This window comes from Lissotriton helveticus, chromosome 9 (assembly GCF_964261635.1).
Source record: "Lissotriton helveticus chromosome 9, aLisHel1.1, whole genome shotgun sequence".
Lineage (NCBI taxonomy): Eukaryota > Metazoa > Chordata > Amphibia > Caudata > Salamandridae > Lissotriton > Lissotriton helveticus.
The window spans coordinates 334,297,151-334,317,717 of record NC_136070.1 but is presented as its reverse complement, the minus strand read 5'-3'; the positions used below and the strand labels follow the sequence as shown (position 1 = coordinate 334,317,717).

At 43.3% G+C, this 20,567-nt stretch overlaps 1 protein-coding gene across 2 annotated transcripts in view; it reads left to right on the top strand.

Moving 5' to 3' along the window:
• The window catches only part of DGLUCY (D-glutamate cyclase), a 277,127-nt gene that overhangs the window by 48,401 nt on the left and 208,159 nt on the right, over window positions 1-20,567 (top strand). For both annotated transcript variants that reach the window (XM_078660051.1, XM_078660050.1), the window contains exons 2-3: window positions 3,952-4,063; window positions 17,638-17,791. In XM_078660051.1, the coding sequence (XP_078516177.1) occupies window positions 3,961-4,063; window positions 17,638-17,791 (257 nt within the window). In that variant the 5' untranslated portion in view covers window positions 3,952-3,960. The remainder of the gene's footprint in view (window positions 1-3,951; window positions 4,064-17,637; window positions 17,792-20,567) is intronic.

Below are 20,567 nucleotides of genomic sequence, written 5' to 3'. Positions count from 1 at the left end.
CATGTAAATGAGGCCACTGAGTGCGCCTTCAGCGTCTTGTTTGCGGAAGTACCCACAATGTATAACAAGAGCATACCTTCATATTCTCACAGGTTCCGGGCAATAAAAGCAAAGCGCAAGCGCATCACTCTAGTAATTCTACTATGCATTGTGTCGGATGCGTCTGTTTAATGCCATAGAAACTGGAAAGGATGTATTCTAGCCAATGAAAGCTCACCTGTAACTATACGATGTGTCACAGAAGAGCGGCAGCATTCATAACACTGTGACGAGCAGGAACACAAACAAGCATCTTACAAAAACAAGATGGCCAGCGCTGCTTTGAAACATATAATGGTAGTGCATTTTAACTGCGCATCCCAGAGAAGTGCCAGCCATTTTATATGCTGATCTTGAGGATGTAGTTTAAGGGCTAAAGCGGCCGACCTTGAAGCTGGGGACTGGGATCAAGTCTTGGCGGGAAGCTCCGTATCCTATCAATATGGGCAAATCTCTTAATCTCTGTGGGCCTGTGAATGTGTCCGTCTGCAATGCAACTTGTGCTTGTTTAAAGCACTCCGATAAAGCACCCTGATATGGGCCTTACTATAAATGTGTCAGTCCGCAATGCAACTGGTGCTTGTGTAAAGCACTTTGATATGGGATGAGTTTGTGCTATGTAACACGACAGAGGAAGAAAATTGTACTTTCCTGAAATCCTTGCAGAAACCAACTAAAAAAGTAGTGCGCGGAAAAAAGCTTAAATGCACACAAGTGAAAGGCTACAAGTAGTAGATCCTTGTTCCTTGAGATGGAGCAACACACGAGAAGGAGGGACATAAAGGGAATATTAAACATTTGCAAGCAAACCTTTTGAAAGGACACTTAAAGAAACATATGAAAAGCAATGGGCAGGCTGTAAGCCCACAAAGTATATATAACATGTCTCAAAGAGACAGTGCAAGTGCTGTCTAGGCTCGACCTAAACACTAGACACATATCAGGGCTCAAAAAATCATAAACATTTTACTAGACCTGAAGGTCTAGTAACTTGAATAATCTACTTGACCTAACTGTAATGTACTTGACTCATGAACTGGCCTCAAATTGTGTGAACCTAGGCAAATATTTTGTCTTATGAAATGAAATGAAAAATTATATTTATATAGCGCGTATCTACCCGAAGGCCTCGCAGCGCTTTAACTGATTACTATGGCGAGGTACAGGGTAGACTAACACGCTTTTCCAAACAAGTGGGTTTTTAGGGTTTTCCTAAAGGCCATCCGGTTGTTGTTCTCTCTGAGTTCCAGAGGAAGAGAATTCCAAATTCTCGCAGCAGTGTGCGAAAAAGAGCGGCTGCCCCAACGGGCTTTATTGATTTTGGTTGTGGTAGCTAAATGCATTGTACTGGAGCGGAGGGCTCTGGAAGGAATATAGGGCATAGCTAGGGGGAACAGGATGGCAGGACCTGTTCGATGGAAGGATTTATGCAGAATGCACATGGCCTTAAATTGAACTCGTGCAGCCACTGGAAGCCAGTGTAGTTCTTTTAGGGCCTTCTTGGCTAACTGCCAACGAGGAATCTTAAATAATAATCGGGCAGCGCAGTTTTGAGTGACCTGGAGTCTGTTGGTCACTGCTGTCGGGGCTCCCAGATATAGGGCATTTCCGTAGTCCAGGCGGGAAAGAATCAGGGCCTGAACCATGACTCTTCTCGCCTGGAGAGGAAGCAGAGGGAGCACCTTCCGAAGCATTCTCATTAGCCCGACACAAGTAGATGCTGTTCTGGTGGCCTGGACGGAGAAGTTTAGCGCCTTATCGAGCCAAACTCCAAGACTCTTTATCTGAGGTTTAGGGGGGGAGGAGAACCTAGACATGTGGGCCAGATGGAAGCCAGAGTGGTCGGTGCAGGGGTGCCCAATAGCATAATCTCCGTCTTCTCCCCATTTAATCTGAGATAAGAGGATTGCATCCACTTGGCTACAGCCTCTAGACAGGGACCCCGTGTGTTGGACGAACCCTCATTGTGGTCCAGAGAGACCACCAATTGGGTATCGTCCGCGTAGGTGACAATACGCACACCGAAGGGATGGACTATCTCTGCTAGAGGTCTCATGTAGACATTAAAAAGCGTGGGGCTTAGGGCGGAGCCCTGGGGGACCCCACAACTAAGTGGTTGCTTGCAGGAGGTTACCTCGCCCTCAAACACCTGGACCTTATGGAGCCTCCTTTTTCTTTATGATCACATAAGAGAGCACCTTCAAATATGCAAGTTCACTATTTCTGCTGTTCAGAAAAACTATTTTTATTTACCAGACTAAATGTTTGCTCCATGTATGGCAAAAATCAAGCTCATATATAGGGTACACATGATCCCTGGCTTGCCTCCTAATTCACTTATAGCATTGTTATTTGGGCAGGAGCAGTAATAATTCTCAGTTCATATTTAAATCTCACATTTCAAAAATGTATTGCTAAAGCATGATGTGGTGCACCATCATTTACAGATAGCATATTTTCCATTAAAATGGCCACAAAATCTTCTCACTAATGTGGTTTTAGTGAATAAACAATGTTTGGAAATTGAGTTTCAGCAAACATATTTAAAACTTGAACAACCACATCACCAAGTAAAATTTTCTAATTTGTTTTGATCCTACAAGAATATTTTTTTGACCACAGAATTACAAAAATGTGTCTTCATAACTACTAGTGAAATATATTTGAAGTGTTTGAACAGTTCACCTATTAGCTATTTCATGTTGTGTTAGAAAAAACCCTGACATCTTGCGACCAGGGCCAAATTGGCCGTTGAGGGCATCGGGCGTTTCTCCGGGAGGCTGGAAGCCGGTTTTGCAGTGGTGGGAGCTAATTTTGTTACTGGGGGCCGGTGTTGCAGAGGTGCTGCAATATCAGCCCCAGTAACAAAGCAGCAGTGCTTCACACTTGTTCTCCCCCCCACCCCCACCAGAGGGCTGGTCCAACATAATTGCTAGGGCTGCTTTGAGTTTCCAGTCTGGCCCTGCTTGCAGCCTTTCATTTCACATGTTTTGCACAGTTTAATTGTCACACAGGTCACTTTACAAAATCCTCTAACTTCAGTCACTGAAAGAAAAATAGATATAGGAAGACAAACTGACTTTTGACTTCTCTCTCTTTGATAGCGAATCAAATGTAACAAAATTTAAAGGCATCTTTAGTGCTCTTACACTTTGTGAGCAAGCAGAACACCTGTTGTCAGTTCACCAGAACCGACGAGTAGTCCCTAAAAATAGCTTGTTCTGATTAAATCCTGCTCAACATTGCGAGTGGGCGAGTGGATTTTTGGAGCCCTGCATTTAACTGATGCTATTTTTGGCTCCAGTCCATTTTGTCCCAATGTATACCTACGCACAGCAACCTTATAAGGCTACAATAAGTTGTGATCTGCTTGTAGCGTCACACCTTATGTATGCTTTATCATTTGAAAGATTTACTCTGCTTTCATTTTCTTAGTTTGTTCCAAGTTCTCTTACTACATAGTGCCACCAAAAATTTAAATAAGCTGTCCCACCCACACTTCCTAGGCAGATCGTCCTGCACAGATTAGATTCTTTTTTGAACAGCCTGTTCAGAAAGTGCTGCAAGCCTACGTAATTTCGCATGTATTGGTATAATCTATTTTGCCTAAATTCTTGGTATTCATTTGCCTCATCATTCCCATTGATGATTCAATAGATTCTGCAAGTACTCAGTAGCTGAACCTCCGTGTCCCTCTTTCACCACAATGGATTTCTCTCTTCCCATAGCTCTTCCCCTTATCCAAACCCAATTAGGTTACCCCTAAATAAAATCAAATTATGCTCTGTCAAGTAAGTGAAAGCTTTCTATTCTTGGGAAACATTTGATTTTCTGTAAGTCTTAATAATCCACAAACACCTAGAGTCTCTTTGGGCAGTTGTCTCCTAATTACTTTCCTCATTTTATTTAAAGGATGAAGATATGGTTTGCCTGCAGCGCCTACAACGCCTTGCCCCAGTAGCAGTCAGACGCTTAATTCGATGTAACCAAATTGCTGTGAGGAACACTTCTGGATTTGCGGATGGTAAGGGAACATCTCATTTGTCCTATAATGACAGTCTCCAATGATGCCTTCTCTTACTTCAGGCCATATGAGTAGAGTATTTGAGTAACAACTGGTTGTGCTTTTTTCACTCACAAATTTGAGGCCAATTTTTCAGAAATCAATATTATGTTGCTTGGTTTGCTGGGGTAACTATCTCTCTCTTGCCAGATCAGACATGCACTATGCCAAGTCACTGATTTGATTTGTAATGCTCTACAAAGTTTATGTATGAGTATATTGTATCCCATACCCTTAGACACTTCTGCCTAGATGCAAGGCCTAGTTACCCTACTTCACAACTTTTAGCAATCCAGAGCAAAGCAATTTATCTTCCTGTGCTCATATTATCTTACATCAGAATCTCTTTCGAAGAAACTAACAATAAAAATGCTTATTATTATTTCAATTTCGGATAGCATTACCGTGGTACTTCTGTGACTACATACCACCAATCTTTGCCTGCATGTTTTGCAAAGACCTCAGTAGATTATGACTGTAGCAAACTGCAAATTAATACTGTGCAACGGATGAAAAACAGTTGCCATGTGCAGGGTCTGCTAACATCAGAAGCCTTGAACAGTTGCCATGTGCAGGGTCGGCTAACATCAGAAGCCTTGAAAAACCCATAAAGCCATAGGACAGTAAAAGATGAAACTTGTTGGCTGAATCACTATCAAGCACCTTGAATTGTGTGTTGAAGATCATGAAAGAAAAATATGTTTTTTACTGTCTTATGATTGTTTATTTTGGTCCAGCAAAAGATGACCCACCTACCATAATGTTATTATAATGTGATTTTATAGGTGATTAATACCACATAATGTAGTAATCCTACCAATATGGGGTAAAGGACTCAACCTGTTCTTAGTTTATTCTGTGACACCACATACTACAAAATTGTAGAGAGAAAAATAGAAAAGAAACTTAAAAAGAGGAATATAACTAATCCAGTATTATTTAGCCCCGAGATTAGAATGAAATCAGGTTTCATAGGTGTCCGAGCTGAGTCTCTGGGCAGTGAAAGGCCAAAGTGGGTTAGCGGCCAAACTCAGGTGATATGTTTTCTACATTTTTCTACAAATGCACAGTCTGTTTTCCTAGACCCCCTGTCACTAAGGACTCAGATAATATGTCAACCCGAGACAGAAAAACAGTTACAACGCAACCACCCACAACCCACTGATCAGTATTCGAGTGAGATGTGTTTTGGATAACGATCAATCCCATGAGACCATACCGCATCCCTCCAACCACCCACTCCTTTCATAACCGAGGGTCCCCTAGTTGCCTCTTAATCCCCACGACCCCTAACAATGCTATATAAAAAGGTATCCGGAGGTGCCTCCATTGGACCCACCACGTCTCCTGTGTGCTGCCCATTCCTCTGACCCCACTGATCTCCTATCGCCAGTTCACTTTCAGTCTGCTTTATTCCACAGGCGGAAGCTGCAAATGATACAACAGTAACCCCAGATCTACAGCTCCTATTTAGGTTCTCAAGATGTTTTTCCTGCTTCCTCCCTATTTTTTACCAAACCAAGCCCCTGCTGGTATGTGGGTTTACACTTTTACAAAGATCTGGGTTCTTGATTTGAAGAATACCCGGTGTTGATTATCTGCTCTGAATTGTCACCAACTTGTATGGTGCTTGGACTGCACTCCACGTGGTCGATTTTGTTTTCTTTTAAATGATATGCAACTTCTCGTGTTGTCAGAAAACACTATTGTTAAAGTCAATAAAATATGGAAAAAAATCTCATAAGATATTACAGAGATAGTTAGTGAAACCCCAAATCCTCTTTCATTTTTTTTTAAATATATTTATTTGCATTTTTTTTTAAAACATAGGTAACAATAACCACATGAGGCATTAGGGCAAGATAATCAAATCAGAGATAACTGACATTATTGCGTATATTTACTATACATCCTGAATGTGACACGGCTCCCGTCCTGTCTGTTAAAAGATTAAACCTAAACATATAAATGACTTCCTTGTTATTGGATATGTACGCCAAAATCCTCTTTCATTAAGTAGTTACACACTCAAGAACATTAGAACATGAGGGATACATTTTAAAGAATAATTTTTAAATCAAAACCCTAGTCTGGTGCATATGATCTTCGTTGTAACAACAATGAAGAGAAATAGTGTCAGCACCACCGTTTACTGAAAGCATGAATGAGAGGAACAACTTCAATATGACTGCAGTTATACATTTAGAGCTATTCTACCCTACTCTATTTTGCTACTTCTAGGCACTAAGCTTATTCTTGCACATCAGAAAATAAAACACCTTTCAAGTTTCAGAGATGGTGCATGTCCGCATATCTGTTTGAACAATAGGGATTATGTTAATTAAAATAGAAAGGCTTGGTATTCTTGTTGTATGAGGTCAGTTGCACTAAAGTCATAGAGCGAAGTGCCTCCCTTCCTTTGGCTTTTATAGCATTATTTCATTGTTGTTAAAGCTCTTAGCATAAGTATAAACAATTAACAGAGAGTGGCCGGATGCCCTTTCTCTTATTTTCATTCCCCAAGACTGTGTTCTTCTGAATGACAACGATAAACAAGACATGTAAGTGCCAACCTTCTAGAAACTCTTAGAAATCAATAACAAAATAATTTAAAACATAGCAGTTGGTGCTTAGATTAAATACTGCAAATATATTCATGTAAGTCTGATTATACGTTGCAGATCATATTAACGCAAACTAAATATCTTTTCTATCACTCACACGTATTCACTGTTGATTAATTGATTGATTGGGAAATGTAATTCAAGAAGCGGAATACCTAGAATAGAAAAAACATAATTTTGATACTACTCGGAGCTTTGTGACATTAACGATTATTAACTTCAGAAGCATATGTCAGTTGTTGTTAGAAAAGGGACATTAAGAACCCTAGAATTCTAAACCACACTGTTGTTTAGGTTGTGTATGGAAATTCCATTGTTTTACCAGTTGTTTTCAACTGGGTGACATTGTAAATATCCTATTTTTTTTTATGGGATAGTAATCTAGAGTAGCACAATGGTGCAATGTGTTTAATGTATCACCAGTAAGTAAGTAAGTACATTTTATTGTATATAGTTAATTAAAACCTTTACAATTTCTGTGCTAAAATCATCCAGATCACGTTTAAAAAGTAAAAACGCTGCACAGGTAATATATACTATCATATTTACAAAATTGACATTGAATTAGCTGCTGTGCTGTGATTTGCACCTCGGTCCTTTGGTTATAAACATTTGATTTCATACTCTGTAATGTACCACGGTGTGCAGGTCCTGAAATAACAATATAATGTTTACATAATAAAACTAAATATTACAAAATGATGCCAGGGGAAAAGAAAACTGTGAATTCGGCATCACTCTTTTCCCATGCCCAAAGATTAAAAAAATGCTATTTATCAGATTTCTGTGGTAAGAAACTGACTTTCTGCAGGAATCTTGTGGCCCTGCATGCTACCTGTAACAATTGGCTATGTATCACCAGCTCATTAGAAAAATCTGCAAGTGTGTCTGAATGTAATGTTTGCACTTTTTACTGGTCCGAGTTAAGTGGGTGATTGGTGTATTTAAAGCTGGATTCTTTAGTATTTCTGTGTCTTAAATTTCCAGGATCCACCCTGTCTAACATATTCTTACTTAAGGCGGTGTTTCATGAACCTTTATCTTTGCTCACTGGCAGATCAATGTTTACTACACCATCACCTAATTGAATCAACGAGTGCTGCTCATCAGCACAGTTTGCTGATTGATATGAAATAACTTGGCAGACAGTTTCCACTAACATTCTGATTTGTGCTCAAGAATGCTGAGCGCGTATCCTGTGGGAGTGCAAAGTAATGCAGCCAACAAGGCATTGCTGTGTGAAATGGATTGCTTTTAGCAGGCAGTGGAGCAAGCCAACTTTTCATGTTTGCTTAAAAACAATGGAATAATTCCACAGCCAAGGAGTGTGGTGGTATGAATATGATACTTTCATGTGGCCTTTTCTCCTCGCCATCCCCGCTCCACCTGACCTAATGGTGAATCCCTTGCATTCCACACTGTACAGGACACTCTACATGCTTTAGCACAGACTGACAAACACATCACCCTTCCCTGCAAAACAACTATAGAGCAAGGTACATAAATAACTGTTTGCTCTTTCAATACAAGTCAGGCACAACCTCAAGTCACAAGACAACAGTGGCCTTTTACAATAGAAACGAAATGGAAGGTACACAGCGTATATACCCATAAACACAAGAAACATAAAACCAGTGGACACCTTGAAACATTATCCAGGTCTCTCTAAGATGTGCTGAACAACTTCTGCACATAAGGAGGAGGACTTAAGCACCTTTTTTGAGCTCATCTAAAACGGCGCAATTCTGTACCATAGAAGCAATGTACCCTGCATAGGTGCTATGTCATTGGCATACCAGTCACCCCACAGTATACATACACATCCCACAATATGAACTTCCAAGCTTCAACTGATCCCTTGCACAGGAAGTGTCACAGCAGATAGCATAGCAACAAGAAACGTGAGACCACTGCACTCCAAAATAATAATCATCCATTCACTTGAGATCTCACAAAGGTGTGTGCACTTCCACATCCACACATATGCAGCAATTAGAACATAGAGAACTGTTGCACTCCGAACGTCTTACTGATGTGGGCGAGTACATGCATAGGTTCATACCTTCTCTTGCAAATTCACTACTCAGCCACAACTCCAGGCCCCGCTGCACGTGAAAACACCACAGACCATACTTGGAGTCCATCTCATCACCCTCACAAGATGCAGCAATCTAAAATATCATATGGTCAGTACATTTCAAAAGTGTGAGCTCAATGCAGTTTCACATACAACTAGGGAGAAATGTAGTGCTGGCTAATTTGCTAATCACATGATACACCAATTAACCACTGCAGCATGCGCCTAAGAAAATGGTTAGGTCTACTTTTGCTATCACAATACCATAATCCACACACTTGTTAGGCGCAAACAGTAGGTTCCTGCATGCAGTCATCCCTGTGACACCTGTTGTGTGGTGTACATCCCCATCCTTGTGGTGAGAGTACTCAAAGGTTCGCAAAAATAGAGCCACAACCAAAAAGACCTTCATGAATTACTACTATTCCTGAATTCTTATAACATTTGTTTACGTAGGCACCCACTCACAGGTAACACTGGGCCAGCTCAACGTAATTTATTCATACATGTCCAAAATACTCCGTTGTCTGACACTTAGGGGGCTGTTCACAAAGGTAACTTTGCAAATGAGTATACCTACATGTGTAAAATTACTACTTTTGGTCAGTCACCATTTTAGATATTGCATTGCACACTGTGCAGACACTTAAAGCATCCCTTTGATATGTGCCAGAATAGGGATGCACCGTGGCAGTCAGCACTTATGGACATTGAGCATAAGACATCCTAGGTTTAGTTGAACACACATCTGCATGAACGTCTTACAAACTTCTTGGATTTATAGTTGACTGGTAGTGGAAAATCCCCCGTTATCTGTAAGAAGGGCTAAATCTAGAAAAGCTGGTTCGAGGCATGTGGGCTGCTGAATTCATATCTTGTGCATAGATCGCCGCCTAGTGTTGGGTTCGGATGATTGCACATTGTTGTCCTGGAAGAGTCTTCGAAGTATCACGAGATAGGTGGCTCCTCCCTCGGACTACAGTGCGCATGGGCATCCTCTCCATCCTCAGATTTTTTTTTTCCCCATTGGGTTCGGATGTACCTTTCTTTACTCAAGTTCGGAAACTTTCTAAAGGCAGAAAGGCCTTCGGGGTCGTCGGTATTGTCTTTCGATCGGTGCAGAGTTCCTGTTCCAGTTCTTTCAAGCAGGACGTCGAGGAGAGCCGCGTGGCCTTTTCGACACCAGAGGCCCGATCGTCGATGGAACGGAGCCCGTTCAAGCGATGCCCCCTCTGTAACTCTAAGTACCCGCACATCGATGTACACCCAGTGTGCAACAAGTGCACCTGACCACAATGAGGACAACTGTCTAGCTTGTGCTCGATTCCGGTCAAAGAAGACGCTTAGGCTCCGACGTGCGGCGAGGCAAACGATGTCGAAGCCAGCGCCCGACCCGGTGAATATCTTCAGTGAAGACGACGATGAGGTCGTCGAGGCTCAGGATCCAGGACAGCAATCGGATCCCGGTTCGGAGCATGACTGCACCTATTATGAAGACGTCGATGAAGAAGGTGATAATGAAAACGACGTCGAGGTAAGGGACGACGTGTCCCCCATCGGAACCGTCGATGACGACTCCAGCGATGAACCATGCCCAACTGTGGGCGTTGAGCCCAGAACAGACACTGAAAGGCTTCCAAGGGCTCAGGTCGAGGCATCGCCGGAAGGCCTTAGCCAAGATCAAGAGGAACGTTCGATAGCCCCGCGTCTCGGACCGGCTAAGGACATATCACACGAGCCATCGGTCGCAATACTGAAAGCGAAACCGAGTCGGATTCAACAAAGAAAGCAAGTGTCGACGACTCTACGAGGTCAACAATGAAGGCCGTCGAGCCGAAAATCGGTGCGCTGAAATCCATCGCAAAAGTCAAGCAAGTCGAACCGAAGAGGTCGACGTCGACGGACAGCGACACTAACAAGGGACTCGAGTCTCGAAAGGTTCTCGATCCGAAGCACCGAGTCGACAAGCCGAAGCTCGCAAAAGCCCTCGAGCCTAAAACCAAAGGCGCTTCGAAGGAGCACGTCGAGCCAAGGCAGAAGAGCGCGCCTCCGACGCCTCACGCACCAAAGTCAACGCAAAGCCTGCGGCATGCTGACGAAAGGGCTGCGTCACTTGGACATCTGTCGACGCCGGCCCCGAAAAGGTCACTCTGTCTAAAGACTCGCAGCCACCAATAAAGTTTGGACTGCCCCCAACTGCACGCCCTAAGGCGCTCGATCCGAAAAAGGGGGTCGAGACACCCAGGTCGGTGTCGACTGGAAAAATAAGTCATCCCCCGGAGGAGGACATTGTATACCAAGAGCCCTCCTATGATGAACAGTCCAAGCTGTATATCGACTCCGAGACTGGCACACTTTCCATCTACCAACGGAAAATCAGGTCAGAAAATCCTATCGAATCATATATAAAATTCCACTCAAAAGGAAAAGGGATTCTTCCACATCGCCTGTCCTTTTTGAAAATGTGAGCTACCATGGCCAGGACACTTCTGCATACTCGCCCGCACACACTAATGAGGATGTGGGGTATGACTACAGTGGTCAATATGATTACCCTGCGGACACAGATCAAGATGACCAAACTCAGCCATGGGCAGACACTATTGACCCTGGTGAGTCAGACTATTCCTGATACTCCTTCTTATCCTGTCAAACTTCCCCAACAGAAGATACAGCTGCGTTTAACGCATTAATAGAAAGGGCAGCAATGAATCATGATGTGGAAATGCATGCTGACCCAATTGAAGAGGACTTCTTGTTTGACACTTTCTCCGTTTCAGAGAAATCTGTTAAGACATTGCCAATGTTGAAAGGTGTTCTTAAACACGCAGGAGACATTTTCAAAGAAACCACAAGAGCAAGAGTTATTAACCCCAGGATTGAAAGGAAGTATAGACCGGCGCCTGTGGACCCTACATACATTAGGGGACAGCTGCCATTGGACTCTTTAGTGGTATCAAATGCTCGTAAGCGTGCCAACTCACAAACTACTGGTGATGCTCCTCCTCCAGACAGAGTCTAAAATCTTAGAAGCATCTGGAAAAAGGGTAGCTGCTCAAGCAGCTAATATGTGGAGAATTTCAAATACACAGGGCCTATTAGCCAGATACGATAGGGCGCATTATGACACACTAGAGCAACTGCTACAGCATTTGCCTGATGCCTGCAAAGAGGGAGCAGAAACACTTATACAAGAAGGGAAGCTGATTTCAAACGCATCCATCAAATGTGCGCTGGACGCAGCAGACACCGCAGCCAGGGCCATCAACACCAGTGTCATGCTCAGGAGACATGCTTGGTTGCGCAGCTCTGGCTTCAAACCTGAGATTCAAACCACGTTATTAAATCAGCCTGTCAACCCTGATTTTTTATTTGGTCCAGATGTGGACACGATCTTAGAAAAGATTAAAAAGAACACAGAGACAGCCAAATCCATGGGTGCCCTGCAGTCGCAACAATTCAGAGGCAGCTCCTTTCGTCGCTCCGGTAACAGGGGAGCTACAAGAGGCCAAGCATCCCAGCAGACTCCATACAATAAAGGGAGCACGCAAACCACCTATAATAAGAACAATAGAGGTGGATACCGTGGCAACAGCAACAAGGGTAGAGGACGAGGAAATAACAACACCAGGTCCTCTGCCAATACTAAACAGTGACACCTTGTCACTGCCCCCAGACTATTTAACACCGGTCGGGGGACGATTACAACAGTTCCTGCCAGTCTGTGAGAGCATTACCACAGACAGGTGGGTGAGACAACTTATTCAGTAAGGCTATTGTCTAGAGCTAACGTCCACTCCACCCAACATACCCCCAAGACACCGTCCTATGTCCGTAGAGCACATAGACTTATTGCAGCAGGAAGTCATCAGCATGCTGCAAAAAGGGGCCATAGAACTCGTCCCTATACAGCAACAGGGTACCGGGGTGTACTCGCTGTACTTCTTAATCCCCAAAAAGGACGGGTCTCTCAGGCCAATACTAGACCTCAGGCCCCTAAACCAATACATCTTGTCAGAACACTTTCACATGCTCACTTTACAGCAGGTTCTACCATTACTCAGTCAGGGAGACTTCCTCACAACATTAGACCTAAAGGATGCGTACTTACACATACCAATACATCCAGCACACAGGAAGTATCTCAGGTTTACCATACAAAATCAGCACTACCAGTTCAAAGTTCTGCCTTTCGGGGTGACAACTGCCCCAAGGGTATTTACAAAGTGCCTGGTGACAGTAGCCGCGCACCTGCGGAGGAACCATATTCACGTCTACCCCTATCTGGACGACTGGCTTATCCAAGTAAAGTCAGCCCAGCAATGTGCCAACCAAATGTCCCGCACTATTCACCTCCTGCACAGCCTCGGATTCTCACTAAACTACACAAAGTCTCATCTCCAACCCGCCCACGTACAACAGTACCTGGGGGCGACAATAGACACTCTGGCAGCAAGGGCTCAGCCAAACTCAGCAAGAATCCACAGCATTCAATCGCTGATCCAGGGATTCAGACCCCAACATTCCCTTCCGGCACGGGTGTTTATGCAGTTGATAGGCATGATGGCCTCCTGCATCTTCATAGTCCCCCACGCCAGACTACACATGCGTCCGCTTCAGGAGTGCTTAGCACAGCAGTGGAACCAGGCTCGTGGACAATTGAAAGACCTAGTGTTGGTGACCGGTCGCGCATACAACTCTCTGCATTGGTGGAACCCACAAAACCTTTGCAAGGGTCGACCGTTCCAGGAGCCTTTACCACAAATAGTGCTGACGACGGACGCATCTCTCCTGGGATGGGGAGCGCATGTCCTCCAGTACACAGTCCAGGGGCTGTGGACAACCCAACAGAAGAAGATGCACATCAACCTGCTGGAACTGATGGCAATCTTCATGGCAATGAAGGCGTTCAAAGTACATTTGTGCAACAAAGTCGTTTTAATCCGGACCGACAACATGACTGCCATGTACTACATACAAAAGCAGGGAGGAACACACTCTCCACAGTTGTCACATCTAGCGCAAAGCATGTGGAAGTGGGCCATTCAGAGGAACATCTTCCTCATTGCGGAACAACTCCCAAGCAAGGACAACCAGATGGCGGATTTGCTCAGCAGACACAGCCACCAGATGCACGAGTGGGAGATACATCCCTCAGTGCTGCACCCGTACTTCCAGCAGTGTGGTCACCCAGAGATAGACCTGTTCGCCACAAAAGAAAACGCAAAATGCCAAAGCTTCGCTGCCAGATTTCCACATCCGCAGTCTCAGGGCAATGCTATATGGATGAACTGGTCAGGCAGATTTGCGTACACTTTTCCACCAGCCCCGCTCATACCGCTAGTGGCACGCAAACTGCGACAACACTCAATGACACTCATCCTAGTTGCTCCAACGTGGGCAAGGCAACCATGGTACACCACGTTCCTCGAACTTTCCGTGGTGCCTCATCAAAGGCTGAGATTAACACCCAGTCTTTTAACGCAGAGCCATGGCGACATTCAGCACCCAGATCCGCAACAGTTAAACCTTGCGATCTGGCTCCTGAAGTCATAGAGTTTGGTTACCTCAACTTGCCTCCTGACTGTATGAATATTATCAAAGAGGCAAGAAGACCTACTACCAGGGCATGCTATGCGGCGAAGTGGAAACGGTTTGTCATCTATTGCACCAATAATGACATAAACCCACTAGACGCATTTACTCAAAACATCATATGTTACCTGTTGCATTTACACAGATGCAATCTGGCTTACAGTTCCATACGTATACATTTAGCTGCTGTGGCAGCTTATCTTCAGAACAGGCAGCACCTTTCCCTCTTCAGAGTGCCTGCTATTAAAGCTTTCATGGAGGAACTCAAACGAGTAATTCCTCCTAGACACCCACCTTCACCTGTCTGGAACTTGAACGTAGTTCTCACCAGACTAATGGGACCCCCTTTTGAACCGCTACACTCCTGTGAGATACAGTTCCTAACATGGAAAGTGGCCTTTCTAGTGGCGATTACATCCCTTAGAAGAGTTAGTGAGCTGCAAGCCCTAACTATTCAGGAGCCATTAATACAAATTCACGCAAATAGGTTTGTGTTACGAACCAACCCTAAATTTATGCCAAAGGTGGTATCTCAGTTTCACATCAATCAAGCTATAGAACTGCCAGTTAAACCATGAACATTAGATCCTGAGCTAGAAAGAGATAGTTCAGTTCAAAATATCAAGTCCCAATTTTTGTAAGTTTTTTCGTTTTATTCTTCTTTGGTCTTTTAGTAGAATCAATCCAATCTTCACACGTACAAAAACAACCGCTGCCAACACGTGTTTCGTCAAGGTCATCAAAACCAAACGACTTCGTCAGGGCCTGGCGATTTCACGAAACTGTCATGTAGATATACGGAGATAGTAACTCCAAGTCCAAAATCTGCAAGAAAATTAAGCATGCAACATATGGCGTATTAATCAGTTCCAAGGGTGTCCTGTTCTTCCAAGCAAAAAAAGTTCATGTCCCAAATATCCAGGGATTAAGTCGCTAAGATTTCCACGATAGGGTGATTACCTCCGAGTGCAGAGACCGAACAGGAGCGAGTTCCCCAGTGTAAACCGGCGTGCAGTTTACACTGGGGAACTCGCTCCTGTTCGGTCTCTGCACTCGAGGTAATCACCCTATCGTGGAAATCTTAGCGACTTAATCCCTGGATATTTGGGACATGAACTTTTTTTGCTTGGAAGGACAGGACACCCTTGGAACTGATTAATACGCCATATGTTGCATGCTTAATTTTCTTGCAGATTTTGGACTTGGAGTTACTATCTCCGTATATCTACATGACCGTTTCGTGAAATCGCCAGGCCCTGACGAAGTCGTTTGGTTTTGATGACCTTGACGAAACACGTGTTGGCAGCGGTTGTTTTTGTACGTGTGAAGATTGGATTGATTCTACTAAAAGACCAAAGAAGAATAAAACGAAAAAACTTACAAAAATTGGGACTTGATATTTTGAACTGAACTATCTCTTTCTAGCTCAGGATCTAATGTTCATGGTTTAACTGTACAAACGTGGCCCCCTTGGAGTCACACTTTGTTTGATCCTGGTTGGGTGACCAGTATCTGATCCTTTTTTGAGCTTACCAAATATTGTTTCTTATTAATAATTTTTTCTTTCCAGCGCAAACTTTCCCCACTCACCCGTTCTCTTTTGTATAGAACTGCCAGTGTTCTTCCCAAATCCAGATTCAGTGGCAGAAAGAGCTCTACATACCTTAGACGTTAAAAGAGCTCTCCTGTACTATATCGAGAGGACAAAACTTTTCAGAAAAACTAAGCAGCTGTTTGTTGCCTTTTCCCCACAGCACAAAGGCAACCCCATTTCCAAATCAGGTATAGCCAGGTGGATTGTTAAGTGCATACAAATTTGTTATCAAAAAGCTAAACGCACGTTACCAGTACCCCCAAGAGCGCATTGCAGACGCAAATTAGGGGCATCCATGGCTTTCCTAGGAAACATTTCTCTAGAAGACATATGTAGAGCAGCCACATGGACTACCATACATACATTTACCAAACACTACTGCGTAGATGTACACTCCAAACAGCAAGCGGCTGTAGGACAGGCTGTTCTCAAAACTCTTTTTCAGACTGCTGCAGCTGGCACGGGCAACCGCCGCTAAGAGGGAGACTGCTATACATTCTATGCACAAGATATGAATTCAGCAGCCCACATGCCTCGAACGGAATATGCTACTTACCAGTATGCATCTGTTCTTGGCATGTAGGGCTGCTGATATTCATATCGCCCTCCCTCCTCCCCGGCGCCTGTCGCAGCTGTAGCACTCAGAATTGATAGCTATCATGGACATCACTTACTGTATCATACTCCATCCCTGCCACAATGGTGAAAAACAATCTGAGAATGGAGAGGATGCCCATGCGCAATGTAGTTCGAGGGAGGAGCCACCTATCTCGTGATACTTCGAAGACTCTTCCAGGACAACAATGTGCAATCATCCGGACCCAACACTAGGCGGCGATCTATGCACAAGATATGAATATCAGCAGCCCTACATGCCAAGAACAGATGCATACTGGTAAGTAGCATATTCCTTCTTCTCCACCTATTGAGGCCTGATTGCCATGCCTGCTCCCTTGCTGTTGTGTTTTGAAGAGCGACTAAAAGGGTTCTCCTTTTGCTACTCACTTTGCTGTCTTTTGGTATTTGAGGATGCAAGGTTGGGGAGTGCCCCCAGAAAGATTTTACTGTCAGGAGATCCTGCTACAAAATGCTCCTGTCATCTCGGTGATTCTACCACAGGAATTGGCTCCACCAGCCCTGTGGCCCTTTTACCCTAGTGTCCATATGAACTAAATAATTCGATCACTGCAGTGAACATTTTTCATGACCTCAATTATTCCACAGGACAATGTCGCAGAAGTGATCCTACCTCCCAATGAGTCTGCTACCTCAGGGGTCCTATCATGCTTGCATTCCTGTCACTCTAATGGACATAACTACTGAATATCTTAGTACTTCCTCTGTATGCAAATATTGCATGCCTGGTCCTGACTGTATTGTACAGTACATACCCAATTGTATTTTCTTTTTAATGCATGAGTACGATTGAGTAGTTATGAATGTGGCATCATAAAAGGAAAAATATATTCTAGATCAACACCAATACTGCTTTAAGACATTTGTGTGGTTTTGATGATTACGTCAGAAGGTTTTGTGGGGATTTCTCTCCTGCATAACATATCTTGGTCAGATAGGTTGGTAAGACAGCAAGGATACTTTGAACTGTAGCGCTAAACTGGACTCTTCTATCCGTGCAATCATTTAGGTTTCAACCAGGCCAATATTGTGATCCTCCACAAATCCCTGGCTGAGGACTTTGAGAAATTCTGCCATGCGAACAGTGGCCCATTGCCTTTGTTGTACCGAAGTGCGCCTGGGGAATGGAGCAGCCCTCCTCTGACTAGTGACTCCGACATACGGTAAGCACTCTAGTTCCATCTATTGTAATCAACTCAATTTCACTACCTTGGGAGACTCGAGTCTACAAAGGCATTCTTGCCCGGGACACCAATGGTAAATGACAGTGAAGACTACAGACATCACCCGGTGACAACTGACTGTCCAAGGACCCAGCCGAAGTGGGTCATATTGGTAGACCGGCCATGTGGGTACAATTCCAGACTTCAGATGATACATTCTAGTATATTTATTGTAGGAGTTAAGCAATAGCTTATAGACAGTAGAAGAGCTGGAGCTTAGGGCCTTGCCTGTAGAGGAATTGAGAAATGTTTGTAAGTTCAGAAACCCTACATATGCTGTTCCATGCAAATTGGATCAGGTTTATTGTTAGAGGGGGAACATCGTTGTGTCCTCCGACCAGGTGGGGGAGGACTGTGTACCCTTCCCTGGTTTGCTGCTAGTCTAGAAAAAGGAAGGTGCAATTAACTAACAAAACCTCTTTTAATTTGACCCCTCTGCAACAGAAACATTTTGGCGTATTGCTGAGGAACTTAGCCCACCTCTTCTCAATGACACTTGAATTTACTATGTTCTGCACTGGTGAGAGTCACACTGGGTAAATGCAGGATGTGATAGAAGGTACAGGGCTCTGGCAAGGCTGAGGTGACCAAAATAATAGACGTAGCCGCCATAAATAAGCCAGTCAATGCCCTGATGTGCTTCAGACTTAACAGAATCCTGGTTGCTGTTCCTAGGTGCCAGGAAATCTCCAAGACCCCAATCATACTCACACATAGATACAAGAATTCACACAAATATCCATTAACGCTCATAAACATCCTGTTGATCAGCTGGACTCACTCTAATGAATCCACTAATACGACCAATATCTCCAGTAGGAACACAATGAAACGAAAGTTATTAGAAAGAAACTGTTGACTAAATTAGCTCAACACAATACTTCAATAGGAGTTGATGAAATTCTGGCTTTTTAATGTTTTACCTGAAGAGTACAAAAAGTATGTATCAGTGAGGGACTCTTTTCTCGATATTTAACCTGACAAACAGGCTTCCAAATGGCAGTAAAATTTGTGGCAACCATATGGGATTTTCAAAATGGGATCTTTCGATGACTGTTTGGTGTCTTTTGCACATACAGAGGAAAGTGTGGCCCATATGAAGGTCTGACCTAAAATGTTTACTTATTGGAGCGATGATGTATGACACTTTAGGATATATGAGGGATCACTGTTTCCTTTTTATTATTTTAATGTCCCATTTCTCATTCTGGCCTGTTGGTATCAATATATATTGAGTGGGCATTGCGCCCACCTCTTTAAACAATTGTCTGTCTTCCAACAGCCTTTTTTTGCCTTTGGCTTGAGACTAAGAATGATCTCTTGGTCCAGCCTAGTGAAGTTTTTATCTGTCACGTACTGCTATTGGTTGTTTGTTTGTATCCTTCCCCCTCCACTTCAGTGCTTGCATTGAACTGTATCAGGGACTTCTGTACAGCTATAGCTCGCTCTGTCAGCTCTCACTGGCTCCTACTTGTGTTCCCTACTCTGATGTGCTAACACTGCAAATGTCAACATATTCTATCCAGCTCTATTGCCTTTTCCAATGCATGTTTCAGAGGCATTAATAATTACATTATGGAGTTATTCTAACACTTAAAATTGAGCAACTTGTGGCCAAAACCAGGATTATTAAACCACGAAGAAGAGATTATCATCATAAAATAAAACTGATAAAGAAAAGTGCGCGAAAGGGTTCACGTTGAACCTTATGTGTTGAAAATTGACCAAAATGAGAATGTAATCATTGGTGCTTCAGGTTCAATTCTGACTGAAGGTGTTGAAGAAATCCATACCTAAATAGCAGATTGTTAATTTTACCACTTACATGGAAATGCAATATTTGTCAGGAGCTTTAGACTCTTGCCATAATTAATCAGATATTTACCAGACTGGGATGCGGCATGTTGGGAGATTATCACATTTATCACATTTCAGCGCCAAGAAACCTGTTGGTGAACGTGTGCTCTACAAATTCTCAATAACATTACATAACATAACGTTTAGGAAAATAACAAGGCTGTATAAAATAGTGTGCAAACCAAATAGGACAGATATTGAACCAACCATATGCCGGTCAATGTCATGTGTTCAAGATGTCCCCCATGTTACAGTCATTGCTATGCTGTGCTCTGGTAGCCAGTCAATGCCCTGATGTGCTTCAGACATTAAAGAATGCTGGCAAGCGTCTCCAGGTGCCAGAAAACCACAAGCCCCCAATCATACTCGTGCACAGATGCATATATCCACACAAATTGCCTATTAACGCTCACAAACCTCCTTTTGATCAGCAAAACTCATTCAAATAAATCCACTAATGCGACCTTTACAATATTTAGCATCAACATGATGCTAGCTTTGTGCAAGGGTTGAATCAGCTCTTGATAGTAACAAAACAAAATGGAAAAAAATGAATGTGTCAATTTGTAACGAAACTCGTGCTCATGTAAAGCGCTCTGATATCCGATTTCTCGGGTCTAGTTCGCACTATATAAAAATCTTAACAAAAACAAAAAAGCATTAGCATCCATCCCTTATCCAAATAGGATTCATAAATAGAAAGATGATAGAATATGCAGAAGTGGGCATTTCGAATTTGAGGTACATTTATGCTACGTGATTTTTGCCAGATTCATAGTTGTTTTTGTGAGGTATAGTAAGTAAAGTATTTGTTTGAGTCATAAAAAATACTTACAATAAGCAATGAGAACATAAACTA